The sequence below is a fragment of the Diplodia corticola genome (assembly GCF_001883845.1).
Source record: "Diplodia corticola strain CBS 112549 chromosome Unknown scaffold73, whole genome shotgun sequence".
Lineage (NCBI taxonomy): Eukaryota > Fungi > Ascomycota > Dothideomycetes > Botryosphaeriales > Botryosphaeriaceae > Diplodia > Diplodia corticola.
The window spans coordinates 141,524-165,653 of NW_017971552.1; the positions used below are offsets into that span (position 1 = coordinate 141,524).

The window sequence follows — 24,130 nt, forward strand, 5'->3', positions numbered from 1 at the left end:
AACCTACAAATGAAACCCCCGCCACTCCCATGTCCGAACTTTACCTTTGTTTCGGCATTTCTGCTCTTCGCTCTCGGAACGATGCTGCCGATGAGTCAGTCGCATGCACACCGCAAGGCTGGATCCTTGGTTTCACGCCACTATCATAGTGACGAAGCATATACACCATTATGTGCGTACATATATGGCAGGCCGAGATTGGCAAAAGAACTTTTGTGGGGGAGGGGTTCTGCGTACAAACGCCATGATCTAACAAATGATCCGGCGCATCCGACGACATGAGACATGAGGAAAGGGAGGCCACGGAAGGGAAGAAGGAACCAATAATGACAGAACAGATATTTCGGCAAAGGATGTTGGGGCAAACGAGTGGATACTTATCCAGGGGTTATAAGCCCAACCAACAAGACGAAAATGTCTCTGCCTCGATGTGATCTGCCTCCGCCAACCCTTGGCCTCAGACACACGCTGCTCCAGAACGACGCCGTCCCGATCGTCTTCTTATCACAAATCTCTCATCCCTTTATTGTCCTTGGAGTAGAAAGCGAAAGCTGTCAAGAGATGATGAGGTTGCCTGTCAAAAAGGAGACAAGAAATAGGTACGCAGATTCATACACATTTATGCAAATACAAGATTCGAAAGATAGAACAAAAGGAAAGTTTTTTTTACGGGTATTGAGCTTACACGCACGCTGCACAGTACATATACACGATGAACGACCGACGGGACATATACACACACGAACAAACACTATACAAGTTTTGCCTCCCCTCCGATGATATCCATTTTGCCATTTACCATGCCCCCCAATGCAAGTATGTAACAGCAAGCAAGCAAACATCAGTCAAAACGAACCCGCATGCAGATCTATGATGATAATGGTGATAACGACTCCCTTTCCTCTCTTTCTTTCTCTCATTCTCCCTCACCCAACGCTATGCAGAAATGGAGTATGCAACGGCCTTCGGGAGAAGCGGGAGGCAAGAATAATCGACAAGAAGAAAAAAGGAAACAGAGTGAAGAGGGGAAGAAGGTAAGTCCCCGGTAGAAAATGGTCGGTAGAGAAAATCGACAGAAGCGAATGATGGCCTCCTATGGCGGAGGAGAGAGAAAAGAACAAATTGCAGTGAAGAAAAAAAAAAACAGCTGCGTCCAAGAAATCCTCCTTCCCTCTCTCACCCTTCATCCAATCCCCATCATTGCCGTTTCACTCGTAACCGGTTCACGAAAAAAACCTTAGCCCACCCCGCCCCTCTATTCATCATGACGCATCACATGCCATGCGTCATCCTTCATCACCTCCCCTCCCACCTCCCAAACTTCTTCCAATCCGCATAAACCCCCCTCCACACCGCCCTCTCCCCCGCGCCCAGTCCCGCGTTCATCGCCCTCAACGCCTCGATCCCCACCACGTCCGCGCACGCGTACAAGCCCGGCATCAGCGCCGCGCGCGTCTCGGGCCCGATGCGGCCGCCGTGCAGCGTGCACGAGCAAAAGGACGCGATGAGCGCGGGCACGTACTGGCCCGCGTACTCGCGCGCCTTCTTGGTCTCGTCGACGAGGTCGGCCGTCGTGGCTGCCGACGACGACGATGATGGCCCGGTCGAGGTCATCGAGGTCGAGGCGGGCCGCTTGCGGTTGTGAAAGCCTTTGACGGCCGATACGGTTGGGTTGCAGAGGGTGGTGACGAGGCGCGCGAACGAGGAGGCGTGCGCGGGTGTGAGCGGGTTGGTGGCGGCGGCGAGCCAGGGTGGTGGCGGTTGTTGTGGTTGTTGATGCTGTTGCGGGAAGGACGATGCCGCTGCGGCGGCGGCGGCGTCGTTGTTGTGGCCACGGCGGCTGTGGTGGTCGGGCGTGAAGAGGCAGCGGAGCAGGTTTTGAAGGAGAGGCATGAGGACGTGGAAGCGGCCGCCGAGACGGGTGCGGTGCAGAGACAGGATGAGGTGCGTCGTACCGCAAAGTCGGGTGTAGATGGCATCGGCCTGTTCAGGAGGAAGTTCAGGGCTGGAGTAAGAGGCGAGACGCGCGAGCGAGTCAATGATCCTTTCAATGGCCCATTGCGAGACAAGCCAGTGCTATGAATCTCGTGAGTAGGGGTCCGGTTCGAGATGGGCACCACTGCCTACCTTTTCTCGCAGAATAGTGTCAACGCAGTTGAGAGCGGCGTGGAAATCGCGGATGGCCTCGACGTTCTCGAGATAGCTACTTAGCTGTCCCAAGAATCCGTTCAGCCCTTGCGTAGAATTGTCTTCCTTGCTTGGAACATCTGCAGATGTAAGCTGGACATCCTGGGCAGAAGGGACAGAATGTCTTACCTGGTAAGGAGGATATCAGGACGTTCATTAGGACCAAGGCAGGCTGCCAGTTTTGTTCATCATCCGGGTTGAATTTCAACTGCGAGAGAAGCGACGTCCTTCTGTCAAGGCCAAGGGAGCCCAGTGCCTTTCGTGTTGCTTCGAGAAGGCTGTGACGGTCGCTAGCGGAGAGATCTAAAGAAACATCAGCCATGTATCAAGAGATGCCAATCGTTGCAATACTGACCGCAGCGCCAAAGATCATAGATCATAGCACTAACGCACTCGGCCTCGTCCGAGCTTGCCACATTCGAGACTGCGGTTGTCAACGACACCCACATCGAAGCCTCTGGCTGTTCGAACGTATTGGTTTCAGCCGAACCAAGACGCTTGCGGACACATTTGAGCAGCTTCGCTTCGATACTGCAGATGTAGCCTGGAAGAGATGTTCAGCATGGATGACTTGCTCAGGCTGGGCGGATTATGCTTACCGTCTCTTGTCATCCCCAGGATCGGAAGATCGGAGGTTGCAGCGAGCACAGCCCGAAGGAAGGAAGTGTCCTCCTCTGCTATGCTGCTGAGTGCTCCTGGTAGAAGCGTCTCCAGGTCACCATCGAGAGCCCTGAGGTATCTCTTCATGGTCTTGTACGTTTCTTCATCATCCCATAGGAGATCCGATGCCTTTAGGGTCACAAGACCGGACTTGAAGCAGTTCAACTCCGCAATGTGATCCTTAAAAGACGCGCTGGCATCCCTTGCAAAACGTCTCATCATCTTTCTGTAGCCTTCGAGATACTGTTGGCCTCTCGGTTGGTCTTTGACGGTGATGGCATCCTCGAGGGTCAGACGGACGAGCTCATCGAGCACCCTCAGGGTGTCCAGGTCGGTGAGATGGTTGTCTTGCATGGAGCGAGCAATTGTCCATAGCAAGTCGGATTCGGTGGCCAGTTCTGACTTTGAGTTGGGCACCTCCATGAGTTTTGCCGCAAGGCTCAAGTGCCGGAAGAAGGCTTCAGCATTCGCTCGCCTCTTGCCAGTAACAGTGCACATTTCAGTGACCCGATCAAGGACCTGCTCGCGATGTTTCCGGCCGATTGCTGCAACAGGCACGCGGAGGTATTGGATTTCCGCGAATGCGCGTAACTGTTCGCCTAGCTCCCTTGACTTCCCCAACTTGGCTTCTGAGTCTAGAGCCTCATAAAGAACTGAAAAGAGAAGATCCCTGAGCTCGCTTGACTGCATGGTCAAGACGAGATCTGACATTGCCTCGAAGACGAGCGTGTACGACAGCCCACGAGGCGCTTCGTATTGACCGGAAAACTCGCCAAATGCATGCCAGAAGAGCAGGCGAAGAAGGCTTTTGAGAGACTCAAGTGGAGGGAGAGTCAACAGACTCGGAAACTGTGTAAGCACAGCGGCAGCGTTGAGCGTAAAGACCTCCAGACGTGCGGTGGCGACGTTCAGGGGGTCAGCTGTGCGGCGGCGCTTGGCTCCGTCTGCAATCCGGTCCTTGATCTCTTCGTTCGAGCGGAACAGAGCGACTGCGGATTGATTAAACAAATCCTTGGCCGGTTCTTTGAGGTCGAGGGCACCCATGAAATCGCTGCAAAGCGTGGCGACGAGATTGAACGCCTCTTCCCCCCGTGTACCCACACCCATTTCCTCCGTCTTCTCTGATGCTCGAATGGCATCTATCACGTTGTGCTCCTTTGCTTGCGAGAGGATTGTTACCGTAAACTCCCTCGCTTCTTGCGGTTTCTGATGGGGTCTGAGAAGAATGTGAATACGAGAAATTGCCCTCAGTGCTCTGGCAACGGTGACCGGTTCCTTTGAAACGCCGGTGAATATGAGAAGGCTCTTCTGTAGCGACTGCAGCACGGAGACAACTGATGCGATGATGTCGTCGGATTGTAAACCACCAACAAGAGCATCCACAATGACAAGGCTTGCAGAAGCCTCCGAGAACTCATCGCCTTCGGCAGATCTTTCGCAGGTAGCAATGCGACGCCAATGCTCATTGAGCAGGTCGAAAATCTGCTTTGCGGTGAGAGTTGACTCCAAGACCTCTCTGACCGCTGCGATGATTTCCTTCTCCACCCAAACGGACCTTTCCATGAGGGTACCCGATCTGCTCAACTGGTGGAGCTGAGAGACCCATTTTGAAATGAATCCTACGAGATCCCTCGCCTGTGCGTAGGTCTTCATGAGGGGAACTACGACAGAAGTCTTGAGGGCATCGGAAGCTTTCAAGCCTGGAGCGATGCCTGATTTGTCGTTGTGCGCATCCGGAACATAGCTGAATGATGAAACGACGCCACCTGTGGATGCGGCGGTGATGGCGCGGAAAATGGCGTCTGACAGACGTACGTCATCCGCTGCAGCCTTCTGCGGTGTATCCAGGAAGATCGTCCCGTCATAAGCAATTACGCGCGAAACAAGCTGTTGGTCGAAATGCCTGGCGCCCCCACCTGGAGCAAGGATGCCCGAGTAGGATCGGACGAGGTTCTCGAGGACCTCGGATTCAAGCGAGACTTTCCTTCTGGAGAGGACTTCAAGCATCTGGTCGAGGATTGCTCTTCGGTCCTCGTCAACCTCGGTTGGGGGCCTGCTGTCGACGGGAGCTCCGATGCACTCGCATAGCGCCACGAAGACGCGTTGCAGCCAAGGAGCTTCGTCGAGTCTTTTCTTAGGCGTAGAGCGCTGGGAACAGCGAATCGCAATGTCCAGCAGGGAACCGACTGTCTCAAACAGTTTACGCCTATCCGAATCCAGGGGGGTCAGGCCTACCCCCTCAGTGGTTCCAGCCAAAGCCGCTCGTAACGGTTGAAGCAAGCGGGAAATATCAAGCGATTCCGGCCGCGCTTGACCAGGCTTACTCACTTGCCGGCCCTCAGTTTCGGCGAAAAAGGAGGCTCTGGCGGGGATGAAGACGTGTCTTGCTAGCAGAGTCTCCAGAGATCGGCTAATCCGACTCTCGATGTCGCGACCAGTCTCGACGGCGTTCGGGTCCACAGAAGTGTCAACCTCGAGCGCAATGTCCGACAGAAGAACGATGGCGGGGACCAGACACTCGTGCGAGAAGCGCTCGGCAGCGCCGCTGGCGTCACTGCCCAGGTCCGCGACGCATGCGTTCCAGATCTGCAGGACATGGGGCAACAGCGAATCGACAGAAACCCAGCCATCAAAGGCAGCCTTCAATACAAGGTAATGTACAGACTCGAGCCATAAGCGGAGCAGGTGGGCAGCTTGCGCGGTGGTCGTGCGCAGGACAGACTTCAGCAGCTCGGCCACGGATTTCTCGTAAGTGGCCGCATCGTCAAAACACGCGGCCGCAATTTCAATGGTGGCCCCGGCGACGGCCTCGAACAATACGAGGCGCTCCTGATCTTCGTGATCGGACCCATCCGGCTCTTCCACGGGAGTGCCATCGCGCTTCCGCTTGCGCGTGGCCTTTCCATCCTTCCGCCTCTTCACAGCCGCCTCCTCTTGTAGCCTATGGTCGCGATGCGGGGCGACGAAGTTCTCCTGCAGCGTCTTCTCCAGGATGGACAAGAAGCCGTGCGAGTTGAGCAGCTTGGCGGAGATGGCGGGCGGCAGGCCGAGCAGCACCTGGCGCAACAGTTGCCAGGCGAACCAGCTGCTGCGCGCGCTGAGGCCCTCTGGATCATCCGCCTTGAGCTTGCTCAGCAGCCAGCGCAGGACCCATTCGGTGCGCGGGCTGCCCTTGTAGAACAGCAGCGGGTCCTCGGCATCGTCCCGATGTCTCGCGCCGTCAGGCTGGCCGATTATGGCGGTGGCGTGGTCGAGTTTTTCGTCGAAGGTGGAGAAGTCTTTGTCCAGAGCAAGCAGGCGGCGCAGGGACGGGAGTTCCATGGGCTGCGGCGGCGGCATCAGCGGCTGGGACTCGGGCTGGGGGCTTGTGCGGTCGTTCAGCGTACCTGGGCGATGGGAGCCATGTCCTACAGCGCCCTGGGGCAGGAGAGTTGCGGTGCGGTGGTGGTGCACGCCGTTTCGAACAGATCAAAAGACCGTGCGCGGGCCGCGCCAAGACTGACGAAACAGACCCACGACGTGCTGGCGAGACAACCACCACCACCACCCCGACCAACACGTCACAGCACCCTCCATCCAGACCAGCCAGGCGCGCCAATTGGCTTTCGACTCGCGAAGACTCCGCAATGGCCGAAGAAAACATCACCCCCGCGCCGCAGGCCCCGGTCGCGCGCCCCATCCGCCCCATGAGCGAGGCCCTGCTCAACGACAAGGTGCGTTCCTTAGACCCTGGGGATCCCAAGCCCGCCCATCCATCCCATTTGCATCCGCGAGCATGCGCGTGAGCTGGCGACTGCTGGCGACTGCTGGCGACTGCTGGTGCCGCCAGCCGCCAGCCACCAGCCAGCCGCCAGCCAGCGCGAGCGGCCAGCCGCTCCGCCGCGCTATCTACCACTCCTTGAAGCTCCTAGCTGACCACCCGCGCTGTCTGCAGTGGGACCGCTGCCTCTCCTCCATGCTCATCCGCTCCGGCCTCGGTCTCTCCTTCGGCATCGTTTTCTCCGTCCTCCTCTTCAAGCGCCGCGCGTGGCCTGCGTTCGTCGGTCTGGGTTTCGGTGCCGGCCGTGCCTGGGAGGAGTGCGACAACGTAAGCCATCACTCACCCCAATCTTGTCGGGCTGACGGAACCGAGAGCTCTATGCTAATGAACCATGTACGCAGTCTTTCAAGAACGCCGCTGCTCCTTCGAGAGACGGCCTGCGCGTCTACAGGCAATAAGCGCTGCCACAACCGCCGAGACACGGGCTTGACCTTGGAGGATTTTTTTCACGACGGAGCGGTATAATCGGTTCTGCGGTTTTCGAGAGTAAGAGAAGAACTGTACAGTATTGTCGGGTTAGAGCGAATTAAAGGCATTTCCTGTACACCCGGCTCGGGACACGGCAAAGTTCGGCGGCCTCCAGATCAGCGCAGGGATACTGATGACGGCGGACGTCGATGCGGCTCTAGCAGCACTCAAAAGAGACCTATATGCTAGTAGCAGCGACCTTTCTTGATTGGTTTTCAGTCCAGAAAGTGTGCGGGAGATTCCGTCGCAAGGGACCACTGTAGCTTCAAGTGCAGAAGTTGCCGAAGATCCGGCGGGGCAAAGGATATGATTGCATCTCTTTTGCGTGCAACTGATATTGTTACCACGGTGAATTGGATTGCTGAGAACGACTGGCGGTGTGGCTGACGGCATGGTTGGCGGCTTCCATCCTTCAGAACAACCATTCAAGGTATGGGGCTCAAGCATTCAGCCGGGAGTGAGAAATACCGTGATGTCAAAAGATGCGGCTGGAATGGTCACATCACTGAGCAATTGCGCCGCAAATGCGAAGGATTGCCCTTCCATCCTCAAGGCGTATTGTTGAGGACCCGCCCGGTTGCAGTGTTTAGCCTATTTCTTGCCGACAAGCCATCAGGGTCTTGCCCGGATCACTGGTTTTTTTTTTTTCGTTTTCTTTGCAGAGCCGCGTTGTCGTCACGCCAATCCATGCAAGGGAAGGCAGAAAGTCCCCGATGGTGCATTTTTAGGAACGAATTGCCCGCAGAAACGTAGCTAGGCAACGGAATGGAAAGTGACATGGGCTTAGTTCGAGATAGCCGGACATCTGGTTCAGACAGATCCTGAATTCTGAGGGCTTCGAAATTATGAACCCTTTCCCATGCAAATCGACGAGGCAGCGCTGTGGACGTTTGAGAGTCAGGCGGTGATAGCGGGGTTATGGAACGGTATTTCCAGATGGCAGGGCAATGGACGGTCGAGGTCACGATAGTTTTGGAGTGGGTGGTTCAGCCTTACAAATGAAGACGGCCGCGACCGCGGGCGGTTTTGCGCAAGAGGGCGGCCTGACAGGGGCTTGGCCAGCACGAGTGCTCCGGTGGGCAGTTCACTGGTCGCTTGCTGATGAGCGGGCATGTGGGCTGCTGGAGCTCAAACAGCCGTCAAGTTCGGGCGCCGTTCGGATCGACCATCACCGCCCGGGTACCCGATGACGGAGGGCAGAGCTGTGACCACCGATGAGTGAACAGCAACTTACGACGGGTGGATGCCTGGTTTGCTGAGCGACGAGAGGAGACTCGAGTCGAGGGCTGGCTAGCAGGCTGGCGTGGCGACTGGGCAATGAGCTACGAGAGCGGTGGAACGCGGCGGCAAGGCTTGCATGCATCGCCAGGGCGGCGGGCTGCACGGCGGGCGGAAAAGAAGGCGCCGGATAAATCGACTGATTCGTGAGGACGACGGGGTTGTCAGCGAGGCGGGCGCGCTTTGTCACGGTCGCGCAGCGGTGCGTGTTGCAGCCAGCTCGTCGCCCCTCCGTCGCCGCCGGGCCCCACCAGGTTGCATCACCCAAGCCTGCCGCTCCTCGACTGTTTTTCTTCCGTCACTCCCTCAAACTCTCTCTCTCCCCCCAACCCTCTTCTCCCCCATCCACCTCTGCATCAATCCGCCCATCATGCCTTACGGAGAGATTGATCAGCTTGCCATCAACACCATCCGGACGCTGGCCGTAAGTGCGCTCTTATCGCTACCCCGCCATGGCTCCTCAACACTCTCCCGCCCGCGACCGCCGCTTCTCCCGGCCCAGCCGCCAAAGCTGTGAACGTCCAATGCTGACGCCGAGCCTCTCTGCAGGTCGATGCCACCGCGAAGGCCAACTCCGGCCACCCGGGTGCGCCCATGGGCATGGCCCCGGTCTCGCACGTCCTGTTCAACAAGTTCATGAAGTTCAACCCCAAGAACCCCAAGTGGGTGAACCGCGACAGATTCGTGCTCTCGTACGTGTCCCCACGCTCCTATCTCCCAATGCCTTCGCCGTCATACAGTGGGCTGCACTGTGTGGGCCTGTCGATAGCTTAGATTGCGCGCCCCATCTTCGCGGGCTTGCTCCGGAGCCTCTGACGCAATGGCCTCGAGCTATCCCCTTGTGGCCCGCTTTGGCATTTTCTTGAGTGCGATGATGCTGACGCCCGTCAACAGCAACGGCCACGGCTGCATGCTCCAGTATGCCCTCCTCCACCTGTTCGGCTATGCCGTCACCCTCGACGACCTCAAGGCCTTCCGTGTACGTACTCTTCACGTGCTCGATTCGGTGCAATAGACTAATTCCCCGTCCAGCAAATTGACAGCATCACTCCGGGTCACCCCGAGTCTCACGACACCCCCGGTATTGAAGTTACCACTGGTCCTCTTGGCCAGGGTTTCTCCAACGCCGTTGGTCTCGCCATTGCCCAGGCTCACACCGCGGCTGTTTTCAACAAGCCCGGCTACAACCTGGTTGACAACTACACGTACACCTTCTTCGGTGATGGCTGCGCCATGGAGGGTATTGCCAGCGAGGCTGCTTCCACCGCCGGCCACCTTAAGCTCGGCAACCTGATTGCCATCTATGACGACAACCACATCTCGATTGGTGAGTGAAATTGGTTCTCTACTCGCGACGTCGCCTTTCTAACCAAGTTCGGCAGATGGTGACACCAAGTGCGCCTTCACTGAGGATGTTACCAAGAGGTTCGAGGCCTACGGCTGGCACACCGTCTGGGTCAAGGACGGTGACCACGACCTTGAGGGTATCGAGGCGGCCATCAAGGAGGCACAGTCCGTCAAGGATAAGCCCACCATGATCAGGCTGACCACCACGATTGGTTTCGGCTCCAAGCTCCAGGGCACGGGCGGTGTCCACGGCAACCCCCTCAAGGCCGATGACATCAAGCACGTCAAGACTCTCTTCGGCTTCGACCCTGAGAAGACTTTCGTCGTTCCTCAGGAGGTGTCGGACCTGTACGGCAAGAAGGCTTCCGAGGGCGCCGCTCTCGAGGCTGAGTGGAACAAGCTCTTCGAGAAGTACGGCTCGGAGCACAAGGAGCTCCACGCCGACCTTGCTCGCCGTCTGACGGGCAAGCTGCCTGAGGGCTGGGAGAAGAAGCTGCCTACCTACAAGCCCACTGACTCGGCCATTGCTTCCCGCAAGCTGTCTGAGACGGTCCTGGAGTCCATCTACGAGGCGGTTCCCGAGCTTCTCTCGGGCTCTGCCGACTTGACTGGCTCCAACAACACGCGTTGGAAGGCGGCCGTCGACTTCCAGCCCCCGGATCTCGGCATTGGCGAGTGGTCCGGCCGCTACATCCGCTACGGTGTGCGTGAGCACGCCATGGCTGCTCTCATGAACGGTATCGCTGCGTACGGTACCCTCATCCCCGCGGGTGGTACCTTCCTCAACTTCGTCTCGTATGCCGCCGGTGCTGTCCGTCTCTCCTCCCTCTCCCGCCAGCGTGTCATCTACGTCGCGACGCACGACTCGATTGGTCTTGGTGAGGACGGCCCGACGCACCAGCCTATCGAGACTCTTGCCCACTTCCGTGCGCTGCCCAACATGATGGTCTGGCGCCCGGCGGACGGCAACGAGACGTCTGCGGCGTACTACATGGCTCTCACCAGCCACGAGACGCCCTCGATCCTCGCCCTTACCCGCCAGAACCTTCCTCAGCTCGAGGGCTCGACGATCGAGAAGGCCATCAAGGGTGGCTACGTGGCGCACGAGGACAAGGAGGCTGCCATCACGCTTGTGTCGACAGGTTCCGAGGTCGGGCTCTGCTTGGAGGCTGTCAAGTTCCTTGCTGAGAAGCACAACGTCAAGGCGCGTGTCGTCTCTATGCCTTGCGTTGAGGTGTTTGACGCGCAGTCCAAGGAGTACCGCCTCAGCGTCATCCCCGACGGCATCCCGGCGCTGTCGGTCGAGGTCATGTCGACTCTCGGGTGGGAGAAGTACTCTCACGAGCAGTTCGGCCTCAACCGGTTCGGTGCGTCTGGGCCGTACAAGGAGGTATACGACAAGTTCGAGTTCAACGCTCCGGGCATCTCCAAGCGTGCCATCGCCACTATTGAATTCTACAAGGACGTCAAGCCCCTCCGCTCTCCTCTCAACCGCGCTTTCACCCAGCTCATCTAAACGACTCTGTTCTCAGCGTTGCAAAAGGACGAGAAAAATGGAGAGAAGGATGGCTGAGGTGTATTAGAGACGGAGAAGGTAAAGCCGTTGCTGTGTTAATCGCACAAGCAGCGGACGCACGCCAAAAGCGTGTGGATGGATTCTCTTGGTCACGAGTAAATGCATATAGATTGCAATAACGACTTCTGAATGACAAAAAGCCGGCTTCTGTTCGCAATGGCCAATGTTTTGAGGTGATCAGGCAGTGAAGCTGAGAATTCACGTGTGGAAGTGGTTTTGCGGCCATGACTCGCGGCGGGGACAATCGCCACCCGTCGGTTGATGCAGACGTTTCTGTGAGCATGACGTCAGGCTGCGGCTCGGTTCACGGGCCGGCCGGCAAGGCAGCTACCCGTGGGTGGATTCCCCGAAGGGCAAGGACGCCGCGATGCATCGCGTGCTGACTTCTCACACGTGCATGTCAGCCGCCAGAAGATCCTATATTTATGCCGCATCTCTCTTGACCCAATCCTCGCCCTCGCGTTTCATCCCAATCGTCTCTACTTGTCTTGCCAAAATTAGATAGAATATTCCACCTGTGCAACGCCAACAATGCCGGCTACTTCCCTCCGCTTCCCGTACCCTGATACAGCGTACGAGCCGGCCTGGTTCACTCCGACGGCTCGAGTCAAGTACGTTTGCGCTTTTCAACCGTGGACATGTATGTACATACAGTTCACTTTCGACTGACAGCCAGCTTTTCCCCACAGCTTCTGCGAGGAGGTATGTAGCTTTTGTTGTTTTGTTTACAACCACCCCGCTCCGGCCGGCTGTTCCGGAACCACGCCAAAACCCCAATGGCTTACCGACTTTCTGCAGAACTATCTCGTGACGCCGTACATTGCCGAGTTCGTCAATACCATCACCAACATTTCCTATGGTTAGCATGAATCATTTCCGTTCCGGCACGTTGCATCTTATACTATGTGAATCATGCGTTCCTGATTCGACCTTTCTTTTTTTCTTCTTCTACAGTCATCTACGCATACTACGGCGTCCGCCGCCTCTTCCGCGCCAACAACCCCCACGCCGCCCTCCTCAGCCTCCCGTACCTCGGCCTCGCCGCGGTGGGCATACTGTCCGCCGTCTTCCACGCGACCTTGACGTATGCCGGCCAGATGGGTATGTCTTTCTTTTTTCTCTTTTTTCTTTTTTTCCCTATCCCCTCTCTCATGAAAGGGCAAAAAAGGGGGAAACCAAAAAAACAAAAAAAAAAAAGCAAAGCTGACACGCTCATGTGAAAAATCGAATCGAACGAACCAGCCGACGACACGTCCATGATCCTCGCCACCGCCCTGGTCCTCCACCGCGCCTTCGCGCACGGCCGCTCCGCCGAGTGGACGCGCAACACGGGCGTCGGCCTCGCGCTGGGGTTCGTCGTCTTCGCCGCGTATCACGCGTGGACGGACGAGCTGCTGGTGCATTTCCTGCTGTTCGCGGGCATGACGGCCGCGGTGGGCGTGAGGACGAGCGGGCTGATCGGGGAGAGGGAGCGGGGGAAATACGGTGGTGGGAGGGAGCGGGTGGGGAGGTTGAAGGCGTTGGCTTGGGTGGGGTTTGGTGAGTTTTTTTTTTGGAGTTTTTCTTTTTTTTTTTTTACCTTTTCTTTGAGCTGAGGGGGGTTCCCATGAGAAATGGATGTGTGCTGACGTCTAAGATTCGACTTCCAGTCTGCTCGGCGGTCGGATACGCGCTGTGGAACGTCGACATGCATCTCTGCGACCCCCTGGTCAGCGTGCGGAGAATGGTCGGCTTGCCTGCAGGCGTCTTGCTCGAGTTGCATGGCTGGTGGCACATCCTGACGGCCATCGGTGCGTATGTGTTCATGGCCCTGGTGGAGGTGTTGACGACCGAGGAGGGAGGGGAGCGCGAGCCGGCGCCCTTCGCGTGGCCGGTGGATGCGTATCTGAGGGATGTTTCCGGCGAGAAGAAGCGGAGCTGAGTTTTAGCTGTGGAGTCTCTGTTGACGTTGTGCTGGAATTGGCCTACCTGCATGTGCAGCGCAATCCTATTCCCAGATGCATCTGTATTGTTCCAGTATTGGCATCTACATCCAGACTCTGGTTTGGTTCTTAGTCCTGACATTTTTATTCTGTGACGTTTCCCCCCTTCATGATGATCCATGACCTTTCTTCAGTGACGCCTCACCACTCAGTATTACTCGATTGATCTCACTATTCTCTGATCGGTATATTCAAGGTCTCGAGTTGTGCAGGGATGCGTGGCTAGAAGTAAGCGGCTGGGAAAGCAACTGTCACATCGAGTTGTATCCACAGACTGCCCACACCCTACGAGCCTGACAGTGACTGAATATCACTGAAGATAGCATGTACAGTCATGTGAGCACAAGGCCACCGCTAAGAGTAAAAAAAAACAAAAAAGGAATGAGAAGAAACGAGGAGCCCAAACGTGAACACACTTCGTCTTTCCGACGTGAATCGTGACCTGAGAAACATCCGGCGTGGTGGTCCGTTGGGTCATGGCCGAAATCTATCCTGTGGCATCCATCCATTTGGGGAATTGGTTTTGTAGGAGTCCTGGCCTGTAGCAATAGAATAGAGCTCGGGATCAGTGATGTTGTCCCAATCATTCCTCGAGTCACTTCCAGTGGGAGGGTCCCCTGGGGCAGCTTGCATGCGGACGGGAAATTCCTGTTGATTCAACTGGAACGGACCGTATAAATGGTCCAAGTGAGGATCCTGACGCGAGGGATCAGGCGATGGTCCTTGGCTGGCTCCTGAGTAACGGAATGGAGAATACCCCGTGGCGGAATTTTGCAGTCCGAGTTGTAGAGAATTGAGGTCCAGCTGTGGCTCTGGCTCATGCAGCAGCTGCATACTTGTTGCCTCAGCCGCCGTGCTTGTATCCCGCCAAGTGTGAGACCCCTGAGACTGTATGGCTGTGTATCCGTGACCAGCGGGAATGACAGACTGGTACTTCTCCTCGGACAAGCGATCTGTCAGCCAGTCACGGATCTCATACAAGCTTCGGCCCTGAGAATTCGGAGAGTGCTGAGATAGAGATGACTGAATGTAGCGTTGAACGTCTTCGACAGCTTGCCTTCCTCCGAGTGGGCTATTGGGCTGTGATTGCGGATGGGCACATCCCCTCTGCGCCCCTCTGCGTTGGCAGCCAGTAGGATCGTTTGGGTGTGCGAAACGATCTCCGCGGGCCAAGAAGAAACGCGAGCATATCGAACATCTTTCAAGTTCCCGGTTGTGCTGTTTCTTCAAGTGACGGCTTACAAGGAAAGTTAGCAGCGGATTCTAAGGCCGTTGCGACCGTGATGAATGACTTACGTAACCCCGGCCATGTTGGAAAAACCGCGTCCGGTGTAGGCGCAATCACTGTGGCCCTCAGCGTTGGATAGCTCCGCATGTTTGTAGTAGGGGCAAGCAAAGAACTCGTTTGGCTGTCGAGGTGCCGACTGATCGAAACATTGGATAGTCAGCGTTCTCAGACCTCACGGACAGATACCCGCGGTGCGAGCGCACTCACTTCCTAAAAATAGTTAGAGAGAGGAAAGGGGCAAGAGACAGGTCAGGTCAGCAAACAAGCTCACATTCGCCCGGGCAACAGCCATCTCCAAGTAAGCCGAGGATATCTTGTTACTGGTGCACCGAAGTCATTGAATTCAGACCATCTCCTTTCCGAGATTGATGGACGGAACTAACTCTACAAGCCTGGCTACGATCCTTATACTCGCAGCTCTTGCTTTCATTTTCCTCTGCACAGCCGCTGCTGTTGGCACCCGAAGAGGATGCCAACACTGTCGGTACATGGGTTCGTGAGCCTGCTGTGACTTGATTCGTTGCCTTGGAATTTTCGCTCCCGCTTTCCGGCGCGAATAAACAAGGCTACCACTACGGTGAGGCTTCCGAGGGGCCACCTGGTCGAGGCTTGCTTTATATGCAGGCCGGATAATGAGGCTGTCTGGCGCTCTGGCGCCAGATCAGATGCCACAGGCTTGATCCAGACTGCGTCAGCCGCATCGTCGACGTTCAATGCCGCAGTTTCGCAGAAGTTCACCATCTCAAATGCGATGCGACCCTCGTATCTACTTTGACCAAGCTCCTACGTTCTTACCGAGCCTCTCGTCCATGGCTATGGTTCCAGAGCCCAGAAGTATCCGCACCGCTCTGCTGACGACGGCATTGGCCAGTGGACTTGCGTATCTGCGTAGGAACTGCATACCGTGTCATATATTGTCGCAGCGCATTGATAGAGCAGAGGCTGAATCAGAGGACTGAAAGCAGTATGCGAAAAAAAAAAAAATGTCTCCGCGGGAAGGCCAGGGACAGTAGCCATTAGCATTGCCTGTCTCATGGAGTAGATGCGGGGCAGCGGGGCAGCGGGGCAGTACCTATGCGAAGCGGACGTCATCTCACCGGCACCACACGCTTTGGAGCTCACATACCAATGCTGCTGACAACTCGAACGCCGGATGGTTTGTACTACATGAAGGCAAAGGAAATCCGAAATAAATCGAACTAAATCATCGGTATTACCATACTCCAGGCCATCAGATAAACCGGCTCTGGATTGCCACCCCCATCGAAAGAATACAAATTGCGTCTCGTTTCCATGTGAAGTTTGTTCAGGTAGACCTTCAAACCCTTTGGCATGCGGACCGTTGACTTGACGTGATCTCTCCTGGTTTGGATGCGGCCTCTTCTGAGCCGGTCTTCCTTCCTCGTCTGCGCGAGAGCAACCGCAATCTGAAACGCGTTCCTAATCTCCCCGGGAGGCCATTTCAACTCGAGTCTTGCGCTTCATTGGACAGGCCGTAATTTCCAGAACTGGGAAAGCCTCCCCAAATTGCCTCGCGTCCTTCGTCCGTGAAGGACGGGTAGTTAATCATGATGTAGATGCGCGAGATGAAATGCTTCGTCAATGGTACCGACTCTGTTGGTGGCAAGAAGGAGGATTTCCTGGTAGTCCTCGAGCGCCCGGAGATATCCAACCACGAGGTTGTTCCGTTGCAGGTCCTGGATATCCGCCTCGTCGATCAGCATAACGGCGCCCCACCTGGCTGCAACCTTGATCATCACTGCAATTTCTTCTCCACCGTTTCTGGTTCGATGCCGACATCGGCGCATGTCAAGTAGAGCAAGGATCGCTCCGTATGGCATAGTCGGTCCAGTTCCGTTCTGGGTAATGCTCAATCACATGGTCAAAAGTGCCCATGATTCGAGGGGACAATACTCCGATACACTGGCATACATTAATGTGGGCGTGGGGAGGATAGATACTTGATTCATGAAATTTGTCTCAAATGGGATGAGTACGTCTTGAAAACGCCCCACGCACGATATCCGAGGATAGCATCCCAGTAGATGACTCACAGCTACTTTCGTAGACGATGCTCATCCTTCGTTCCTATTGCAAACGAGTACCCATGCTTCAAAGCTTTGAAGCAGTAAGAGACGAAGCACTCGACTTCAAGTCCCCCAAGAGTCCGTTTCACTTCTTCAGCTTCTGCGCAATCTGTGTTCCGGCAAGACGTCCAAAAGTGAGAGACCTCAATACTGAGGTGGCCGGCGGATATTCTACTTTTCGTCAGTGGCGCATAGTAAGGTATTGGTCGCTTGCCTTACCGTTGTAGTAGAGACCAGTCATCTCTCCGGCTGCCCAAAGTCCCGGAATGGGGACGTCGTTGGTACCGAGCACCTGCGCCTTTGTGTTCGTCTTGACACCACCGTAGGTGAACGTCAAGTGCGCCATGAGCGGGTAGCTGTCCCATGGTCAGCATGACATTCCGAGTCACGGCTCTTCATGCTCACTTACCCGTAAAATGGCGGCTCGACGATGGGGTTTGCCCAGTTTGTCTTTTCTGGATTCAATCCATGCGTTCGTTTCCCGTCCAGTTTCATCAGGTCGAACGGAGTCTCTTTGTTGCATGCTTCATTGAACTCGTCCACTGTCTTTTGCAATTCATCGGGATCACAGCCGAGCTTGACTGCCAGCTCTCTGATAGTGTCAGCCTTCTCCGGCTCTTGGTCAGTCGTGTCATACACCCAGCCGGGGCGAAAGCGCTTCATGATGGTGTCGTCGGTGATGAAGTATCCTTTCTGGTTTTGGTCGCGCCAGAGCTCGAGCGCTATCATCTCGAAGGATGCAAAAAGTTGTTTCTTCCCCTCGTCGTAGAAGCGTTTGCAGTGCTCATTGACCACTATCCCATAGTTGTGGCCCCACTGAAAAGAGTTATCAGTCTGACAATGCATCTCCGTTGCCAAAAGGGTCACTTACAATAACCGCATCTGGCTTCGTTGCTCGCGTGTCCACAAGCTCGCAATGCATACCATCAAACGAGCCACTCGTCGCCGCGCCAAGCTCCAGGGCCATGTTCAACCCGGCTCCTTTGTTGTGAGCCAACCCCGGGGCAATCAAGGGCAGTTCGTGCGTCCGATTCCCGACATACTTGGCCAGCATCTCGCGGTTGCCCTCGAACCCACCGCACGCAAGAACCACGTCCGGAGCATGCCTACATCAATCGTCATCAGCACCGACCCTTCCGGCCTAATTAGTCCACCCAAACAGGAAGTCAACACTCACATCTCATAAACCAACCCATCCTTCCCCCTCACCTGCACCCCCCTCACCCTCCCCCGCTCATCCGTCAGCACATGCCTCGCCTCCGTCTCCCACACGACATCCACCCTCCCCGTCTGCGCCTCCTCCTCCTCAATCCTCCCCATCAACTTCCCCACCACCGCCTCCCCCCCACCCTCCGGATACACAAAACACTGCCCCGTCTCCCACCCCAACAACACATCGCCCTCCTCCCGCCTCACCCAGCGCACGCCGACCCCTCCCCTTCCTTCTTCCTGCTCCAACCACCGCGCCGTCACCCCCGCCTCCCGCGCCAACACGTCGCAGTACTCGCCGCTCGCCAGCCCCTTGCTGACGGCCTGCATCTCGCGCGCCCAGCCGCCGTCGAACTCCAGGTCGCGGTCCAGCCGCAGGTACGCGCTGGTCCAGCGGGAGGCGCCGCAGCGCTCGCCGCGCCGCCCGGTCTCGACGAGGGCGACGCGGCCTGCGGGTTGGGGCTGCTGCTGGTTGTTGCTGCCTGTGGCGGCGGCGGCGGCGGCGGCAGCGGTCGTCTCGAGGAAGGAGAGCGTGGCGGTGGCGCCGGCGAAGCCGGAGCCGATGACTATGAGGTCGTAGGTTGGGGGTGGCATCTTTTTTTTTTTTTGTGGGTGTTGTTGTTTTGGTGTGTTGTAGGTTGGGTTTGGTTGATGGGGGGTGGTTGCAGCGGTCCTGCTTGCAAGTGGGCAACGGACGACTGATCAATTGCTGGATATGAGGGGAATTGGGGATGGATGGCGGCGGGTCGATGGGGGTTGGGAGTTTTTATTTTATTTTCTTTTGGAAAGGGTTTTCCGTTGCGGCGTGAGTAAGCATTATGCATCAACCTCAGCGGGTATGGGATCTGCTGGGTGTGGCGCCGCGGGTGTCGCGGCAATGCGGGTGCGGGGATGGATTGTGTGGGGGCGGATGCAGGTCGACGAGGTGAACCTTCCGATTGGCTTTTGCATGGATGCTGTCGGAGAACACTGATAAGGTCAATTCCGTACTTGGCTATTTGGTGAGTATCCATCAGGGGAGGGAGATCTTCATGCAGCTTTGTTGGATTGAAAAAGCCCGGATGCACGAGCTCTAGTGGTTTCCCTGTACTGTCATACCATGGTAGCTTGCGGGAGAATTAGTGCGCCACTTACAGTAGTAAGTGTTGAGTAAAAGGATTGGAGGCAAAGTGTTCCTGTAGGGTGCAAGCTTACAGGGCCACCGCGTCGCGTTATTGTTAATCACTGCTGCTGGGCAGTTGAAGTAGATATCCGGACGTGTATGATAGTATTGAATGTAGACGCAAGATTCCACTATATAGCTGAGATAGATGGAGGTGGACCAGTATTTTCCACAGTGTACTGTGAAAGTCTCTCACCAATATTTCTGTGTAGGAGTACGAGGAATTTGTTCCATATTCGAATGCTGTGAATACCTGATTGCAGACAACTTGTTTCTATAAGTGATATACGGACGTAGACTAAGGAAGGCAGAAACCACCCAAGCACGAGATGTTCATGGAAAAATATTGTGGCAAATAACATTATGCTGTAGAATTAAGCTACGCAACTGTAAGCCCTAAGCGGGTACCTAGCCCGATTGGGTAACCGAGAGAGTGCTGAGTGCGAATGAGGCAATCGCCCCTTTCCACCGCCTCGCAATGATGCCCATGGTTTCATACGCCATTGAGCTACGAACAAAAGCTCCCGAGAGATCTGGTACTAGACTTTATACAAAAGAAGGGGGATAAAATATCGTTTTGGTGCAAAAATCAACTTTTGAGTTAATGACTGACGATCCAGTCATTGATGGCAGCAGCAGTCTCGTCCGAGTTCTTCTCTAGGAAGAGCATGTGGGCATTGCCTGTTATTCCAATGTTGGGGAGGAACAGATGATCGGTCGGGACACCGGCCTGTTGGAGGAACTTGACAGTGCACCAGTCGTACGGGACGTGGTAGCTCGCCTCGGTGGTCAGCACCACGGTCGGGATCTTCTCCAGGTTCACCAGCCTGCGCACCGTGCTGTTGGGCGACTGCAGCACGCAGTCGGAGATGCCGGCCGTGGCGTTGCCGCGGGTGACGTGCTGCACGAGGTCGACGGCGGGGTCGGACACGGGGGGGTCGTAGGTCAAGGGCGCGTCGGTCAGGCCGTAGGCGCGCGACTCGGTGGTGGAGAAGACGGCCTCGCGGAAGGGCGGACCGGTGGGCTCGAGGGAGACGATGCTCCTGACCAGGTCGGGACGCACGTCGGCGAGCAGCCACGGCATCAGGCCGCCCTGCGAGTGGGCGACGAGCACGGCGGGCACGCCGATGCGGTCGAGCAGGGCGGCGCCGGCGCTCTGGAACGTCGTCTGCTGCACGGCGGCCTCGCCCTTGTAGAAGGGCACAGTCGAAGCGTAGTAGTCGTCGAAGTAGGCGTCGCCCTGGGTGCCGTTGCCGGGCCACTGGGTGTGGGCGGCGGCCTGGGGCCACAGCATGTACTGCTTGGGCGCGGTGAAGCGCTGCTGGAGCACCTCGGCCGAGTAGGCCGACGTCTTGAGCCCCGGCGTTGTCGGCGAGCGGCCGCGGTAAGTCTGGTCGACGATGAAGACTTGGTAGCCCTGGCCAAGGAAGTACGACGACCATCCAGGGCTGCCGTCGGCTTTATTCAGCCAGTTCTGGACATGATCAGCATTCGCATCGAGAGATCAAGTGCTTGTTTTGTGCGCGGATCCTCGCATTGGGGTCATGAGGCGCTGGGCTCGTCGTGACTTCGGCGCCGACCGAGTCAGGAGAGCAGCAGCGCCCGCTCGGCGAGCGTTTCGGCACCCAGAGGACGCGCATGGCGGATGGGCTGACAATGTCTTACTCACCGTGCCGGTCTGCGCCTGGCCGTGGATGAAGACGATGGGGTTCGCCTTGGTTGCGCCACCGACCGGGGTCAATTGCTCGACGTAGATCTGGTCGGTGCGGGTGTGGTCGCCGTCGCTGTCGGCTACATAGTGGCCGCCGGCGTAGAAGTACTTGCGCGTGTGCGGTGTCTCGGTAGTCGTCTGGTTGGTGGAGCCGGCGATCGCTGCACCCGCAACGGACAGGGCGAGGAAGATCGCGGAACGCATGATCCCCGCGTGTCTTCGGCAGCTGGGGAGGAGCAGGCGGCGGTCGAGGGGCGAATGTGGTGCGGCGCCGCACGCTTTTGAATTTCCAGGAGGGCGGCGAGCAGTGCCGTGTGGATGCACAGCGTCAGATATATAGATTGGCGAATAGCCGAACCGTGATCCAACTGCGGCAAAGGGGCTTCGGGCACGAGGTGGCGGCGCACAGGGCTGCAGTTTTGTGGGGGCGTGGGCTTCCAAGCCGCTCGATAAACACGCTATGGCTTTCGCCGTTGCGACCAGCGGAGATTGGTGTGCCCGTCCTGGGTAGGAGCCGAGCCCATATCCGCAGGATAGCGTCGGATGGCCATGTCCTATATGTATCATCATGCGATGAGTGATCTCTATATTCTCTGCCTTCCTGCTGCGATTCCTTCCCCCCACTTCCTCCGTCGTTTCCGCCGTGCGACCCCTCGGGCCGGGCCCCGATGGACGATCCTACCCTGCTGATCCTATGGCTGCTGACCTGGCTGGCCGTGACCATCATGGTCTCGCGCCTGCTTCTGCGCAAGGTACGAGGCCAGGACTACAGCGCTGGCGACTACCTGACCATGGCCGCAATCTTCTGCGCCTTTGTCCGCCTTGCCCTGATTCATGTTGTCCTCGTCTGGGGCACAAACAACATGTCCCCACAGCTCCGCGACAAGACACACTGGACGCCTGAGAAGGTCTACCGCCGTGAGATTGGGAGCAAATTCGCCGTCGTGAACCGCGTCTTCTACAATTCATAGTAAGTCCGCGCCTCCGCCCCCGCCCGAGAAGGTGAATGCTCACGCCGTCGCGCAGTCTGTGGCTGCAAAAGCTCGTTCTCTTGGACATCACACGCCAGCTCATCAAGGGCTTGCACTGGGAGTATGCCGTGCTGCGATTCTATCTCTTCATTTTCGGCGGAACCTACGTTGCCGTGCAAGTCGTCACTTTCACCGAATGCACTCCCTTCCATTTGTACTGGCAAGTGCTTCCAGATCCAGGTACGTACAACACGCCGTGGAACCGACGCCAGAAAACCTCGCGCATATTCGCTGTCATCAAGCTGACCAACCAAAGGAAGCTGTTCCCAGGCCCAGACCCAACTCGTCGCCGTCGGAATCCTAAACATCCTCACCGACATCATGCTCATGATCCTTCCCATCCCCATCTTCTTTTACTATTGGAAGCGGCCATTGTTGCAGCGCATACACATCTTCTCGCTCTTCTGCCTCGGCATCTTCATCGTCGCCATCACCGCCATCCGCCTCCCGCAGAACTACAACCAAGCCACCAGCCAGGTCAACCGAACGACGTGGGCGAGCATCGAGCTCTTCGTCGTCGCCTTGGCCGTCAACGCGCCAGTGTTATACACTTTGAGGAAACGGCAGCTGCGACCTCAGCAGCCACCGCCGGCAACCGTCATCGAGCTCAGCGACGGCCCGGCAAGCGATTCGCCCATGGTGCAGGATCTCGAGGCGAGGAATGAATATTACAACCGGACAAGAGTCGACACCGCTATGGTTCCGGACACGCCAAAACTAAAGCGCTGAGATATTGACGAATTAACGACCACAAAGATTTAGAAAAGCGAGTATTGGTGTTTTGTTGACATGAGCGTCCTTTTGTAATGCAAGACTTTACGACTACTTCGTTGTCCCTTTTCCTCCTTGATCCCAAATACCACGCATCTCAAGTAATCATCCCAAGACGTTAACTCGGGGCCCGCTTTCGCGCAGCCGTTGCGCTGTGGCTGCTCCTAGCAGAAAGCCTAAATGTTTGGTGGCTGAACTGCTAAATAGCGGCCCGTCCAGAAAAAAAATAAATTAAAAACCAGAGTTGAGATCGTATTGTCCCAGTAGATATTGACCTTTGACACGCTATGTAGCGAGAACCCTTGCCCTTTCCCTGTCATGCGAATTCGTCCTGCCAGCCATGCGCCGTCCCGGCTGAATGGGTTGACCCCTTGTCTCTCCACTCATACCACCCCGCAAACCAATCCGCCTTGACGGGTCCCGGCGCATCACACATCAACCGAGCCGGTTATGCAAGGATCGGCGCGAGGCGTGTAAGTAAGCTTATGTGCGGCTTTGTCCATTCAGTCCATACAAAGTACGATAGGTTGCGTGGCCATGTTAGAGCGTGTCGCAGGTGGTCTGGACTGGTAATGATTTTCCGGCGTTTCAGCGCGGCAAGGGAAACGCCGATCCACAAACGCTTCAAGACTCCACGGCAAGTTATTCCTCAATCGCATCGAACTGTCACCTACCCACCAAACTTGGATAGGTGAAAATCTGTGTAACCTATAGTTATAGCGTCTCTGGTAGTTTCTCTTTTCAATATTCCACATTCAGAATCGTCAACACCTGTCACAAGTGTCTAGAATTAAAAGGTTGGCTGAGCCACTTTAGATTCCACTTTGACTTTTTGATAGCCCTAAGAAATCCACTCAGGACAAAAGATGAACAAAAACACGGCTATTTTCCTCGCTGCCTTTCCTCCAAAGTGACCGCGAATGCCTATTAGAACACGGTACTCCGCCATAGCTTCACTCACCCCGCCCTACCAATCACGTACATCACTCCAACCAGCCAACCAGCCAACTAGCCAAACACCATTTTGCCTCTCCCTCTTCCTCCCCTTCTCTACCCAACCACAAAGCTTTCTCAATCCCCACCCTCCAACAACTGCCCCTCCTCCCCCGGAATCAACGACCCATCCCGGACCACCGCCCCATGCCCCCTCGCCAAAAACCCATACGCCAGCGTCCACGTGTCCAACCACGGTAGGACCTCCTTCGCGCCGGGAGTCTCCCCCCAATCCCACACGAGCTCGCAGACGACAGAGAACAGACCCACCAACCGCACCCCGGCATCCCGCAATGCGATCGTTGCTCACACATCCCCCTCCTCACCAGCGCGCTTTCGTCGTCCCCGCTCGCCTCGACGTCCGCCGCACACGCCGTACCCCCCCTCCCTCCGCGCGCGCAGGCTCCAGCGCGAGAGAGGAACGCCGTGTGCACACGTCCCGTCGTGGTGCCCGCGCGACGATGACCGGGGACTGCAGTTCCGATTAGTCGAATCTCTGCCCCTTTCTTGCTTGAGGAAGTTTGGGTGTTCGGTCCTGTCCCTGCCTTACCTCTTCCCCC

At 56.5% G+C, this 24,130-nt stretch overlaps 8 protein-coding genes across 8 annotated transcripts; 4 read left to right on the forward strand and 4 right to left on the reverse strand.

The window, feature by feature from the left end:
- Positions 1-1,296: 1,296 nt before the first annotated feature.
- On the reverse strand, positions 1,297-6,186 carry BKCO1_7300049 (nucleolar 27s pre-rrna processing urb2 npa2 protein; the record flags this gene model as incomplete). Its single annotated transcript, XM_020278909.1, has 5 exons — positions 1,297-2,076; positions 2,128-2,267; positions 2,317-2,490; positions 2,543-2,731; positions 2,787-6,186. 5 exons carry the CDS (start codon positions 6,184-6,186, stop codon positions 1,297-1,299), a joined length of 4,683 nt encoding a protein of 1,560 aa, XP_020126010.1.
- A 287-nt stretch (positions 6,187-6,473) lies between these two features.
- Positions 6,474-7,065, forward strand: BKCO1_7300050 (uncharacterized protein; the record flags this gene model as incomplete). The annotated part of the gene is made up of 3 exons (XM_020278911.1): positions 6,474-6,560; positions 6,782-6,934; positions 7,009-7,065. The coding sequence occupies 3 exons, from the start codon at positions 6,474-6,476 to the stop codon at positions 7,063-7,065; spliced, it is 297 nt and encodes a 98-aa protein (XP_020125969.1).
- Positions 7,066-8,783: 1,718 nt separating this feature from the next.
- BKCO1_7300051 (transketolase) lies at positions 8,784-11,276 on the forward strand (the record flags this gene model as incomplete). The annotated part of the gene is made up of 5 exons (XM_020278912.1): positions 8,784-8,837; positions 8,963-9,105; positions 9,308-9,392; positions 9,446-9,740; positions 9,796-11,276. 5 exons carry the CDS (start codon positions 8,784-8,786, stop codon positions 11,274-11,276), a joined length of 2,058 nt encoding a protein of 685 aa, XP_020125965.1.
- A 591-nt stretch (positions 11,277-11,867) lies between these two features.
- Positions 11,868-13,257, forward strand: BKCO1_7300052 (alkaline phytoceramidase; the record flags this gene model as incomplete). The annotated part of the gene is made up of 6 exons (XM_020278913.1): positions 11,868-11,947; positions 12,026-12,038; positions 12,135-12,195; positions 12,291-12,437; positions 12,579-12,875; positions 12,986-13,257. The coding sequence occupies 6 exons, from the start codon at positions 11,868-11,870 to the stop codon at positions 13,255-13,257; spliced, it is 870 nt and encodes a 289-aa protein (XP_020125967.1).
- Positions 13,258-13,792: 535 nt separating this feature from the next.
- On the reverse strand, positions 13,793-14,628 carry BKCO1_7300053 (uncharacterized protein; the record flags this gene model as incomplete). Its single annotated transcript, XM_020278914.1, has 2 exons — positions 13,793-14,555; positions 14,615-14,628. The coding sequence occupies 2 exons, from the start codon at positions 14,626-14,628 to the stop codon at positions 13,793-13,795; spliced, it is 777 nt and encodes a 258-aa protein (XP_020125968.1).
- A 2,150-nt stretch (positions 14,629-16,778) lies between these two features.
- Positions 16,779-18,496, reverse strand: BKCO1_7300054 (fumarate reductase; the record flags this gene model as incomplete). Its single annotated transcript, XM_020278915.1, has 5 exons — positions 16,779-16,864; positions 16,913-17,049; positions 17,103-17,509; positions 17,565-17,799; positions 17,871-18,496. 5 exons carry the CDS (start codon positions 18,494-18,496, stop codon positions 16,779-16,781), a joined length of 1,491 nt encoding a protein of 496 aa, XP_020125971.1.
- Positions 18,497-19,665: 1,169 nt separating this feature from the next.
- BKCO1_7300055 (alpha beta-hydrolase) lies at positions 19,666-20,979 on the reverse strand (the record flags this gene model as incomplete). Its single annotated transcript, XM_020278916.1, has 2 exons — positions 19,666-20,538; positions 20,734-20,979. The coding sequence occupies 2 exons, from the start codon at positions 20,977-20,979 to the stop codon at positions 19,666-19,668; spliced, it is 1,119 nt and encodes a 372-aa protein (XP_020125972.1).
- Positions 20,980-21,443: 464 nt separating this feature from the next.
- BKCO1_7300056 (pth11-type gpcr protein) lies at positions 21,444-22,535 on the forward strand (the record flags this gene model as incomplete). The annotated part of the gene is made up of 3 exons (XM_020278917.1): positions 21,444-21,745; positions 21,802-21,986; positions 22,063-22,535. The coding sequence occupies 3 exons, from the start codon at positions 21,444-21,446 to the stop codon at positions 22,533-22,535; spliced, it is 960 nt and encodes a 319-aa protein (XP_020125970.1).
- Positions 22,536-24,130: the final 1,595 nt, after the last annotated feature.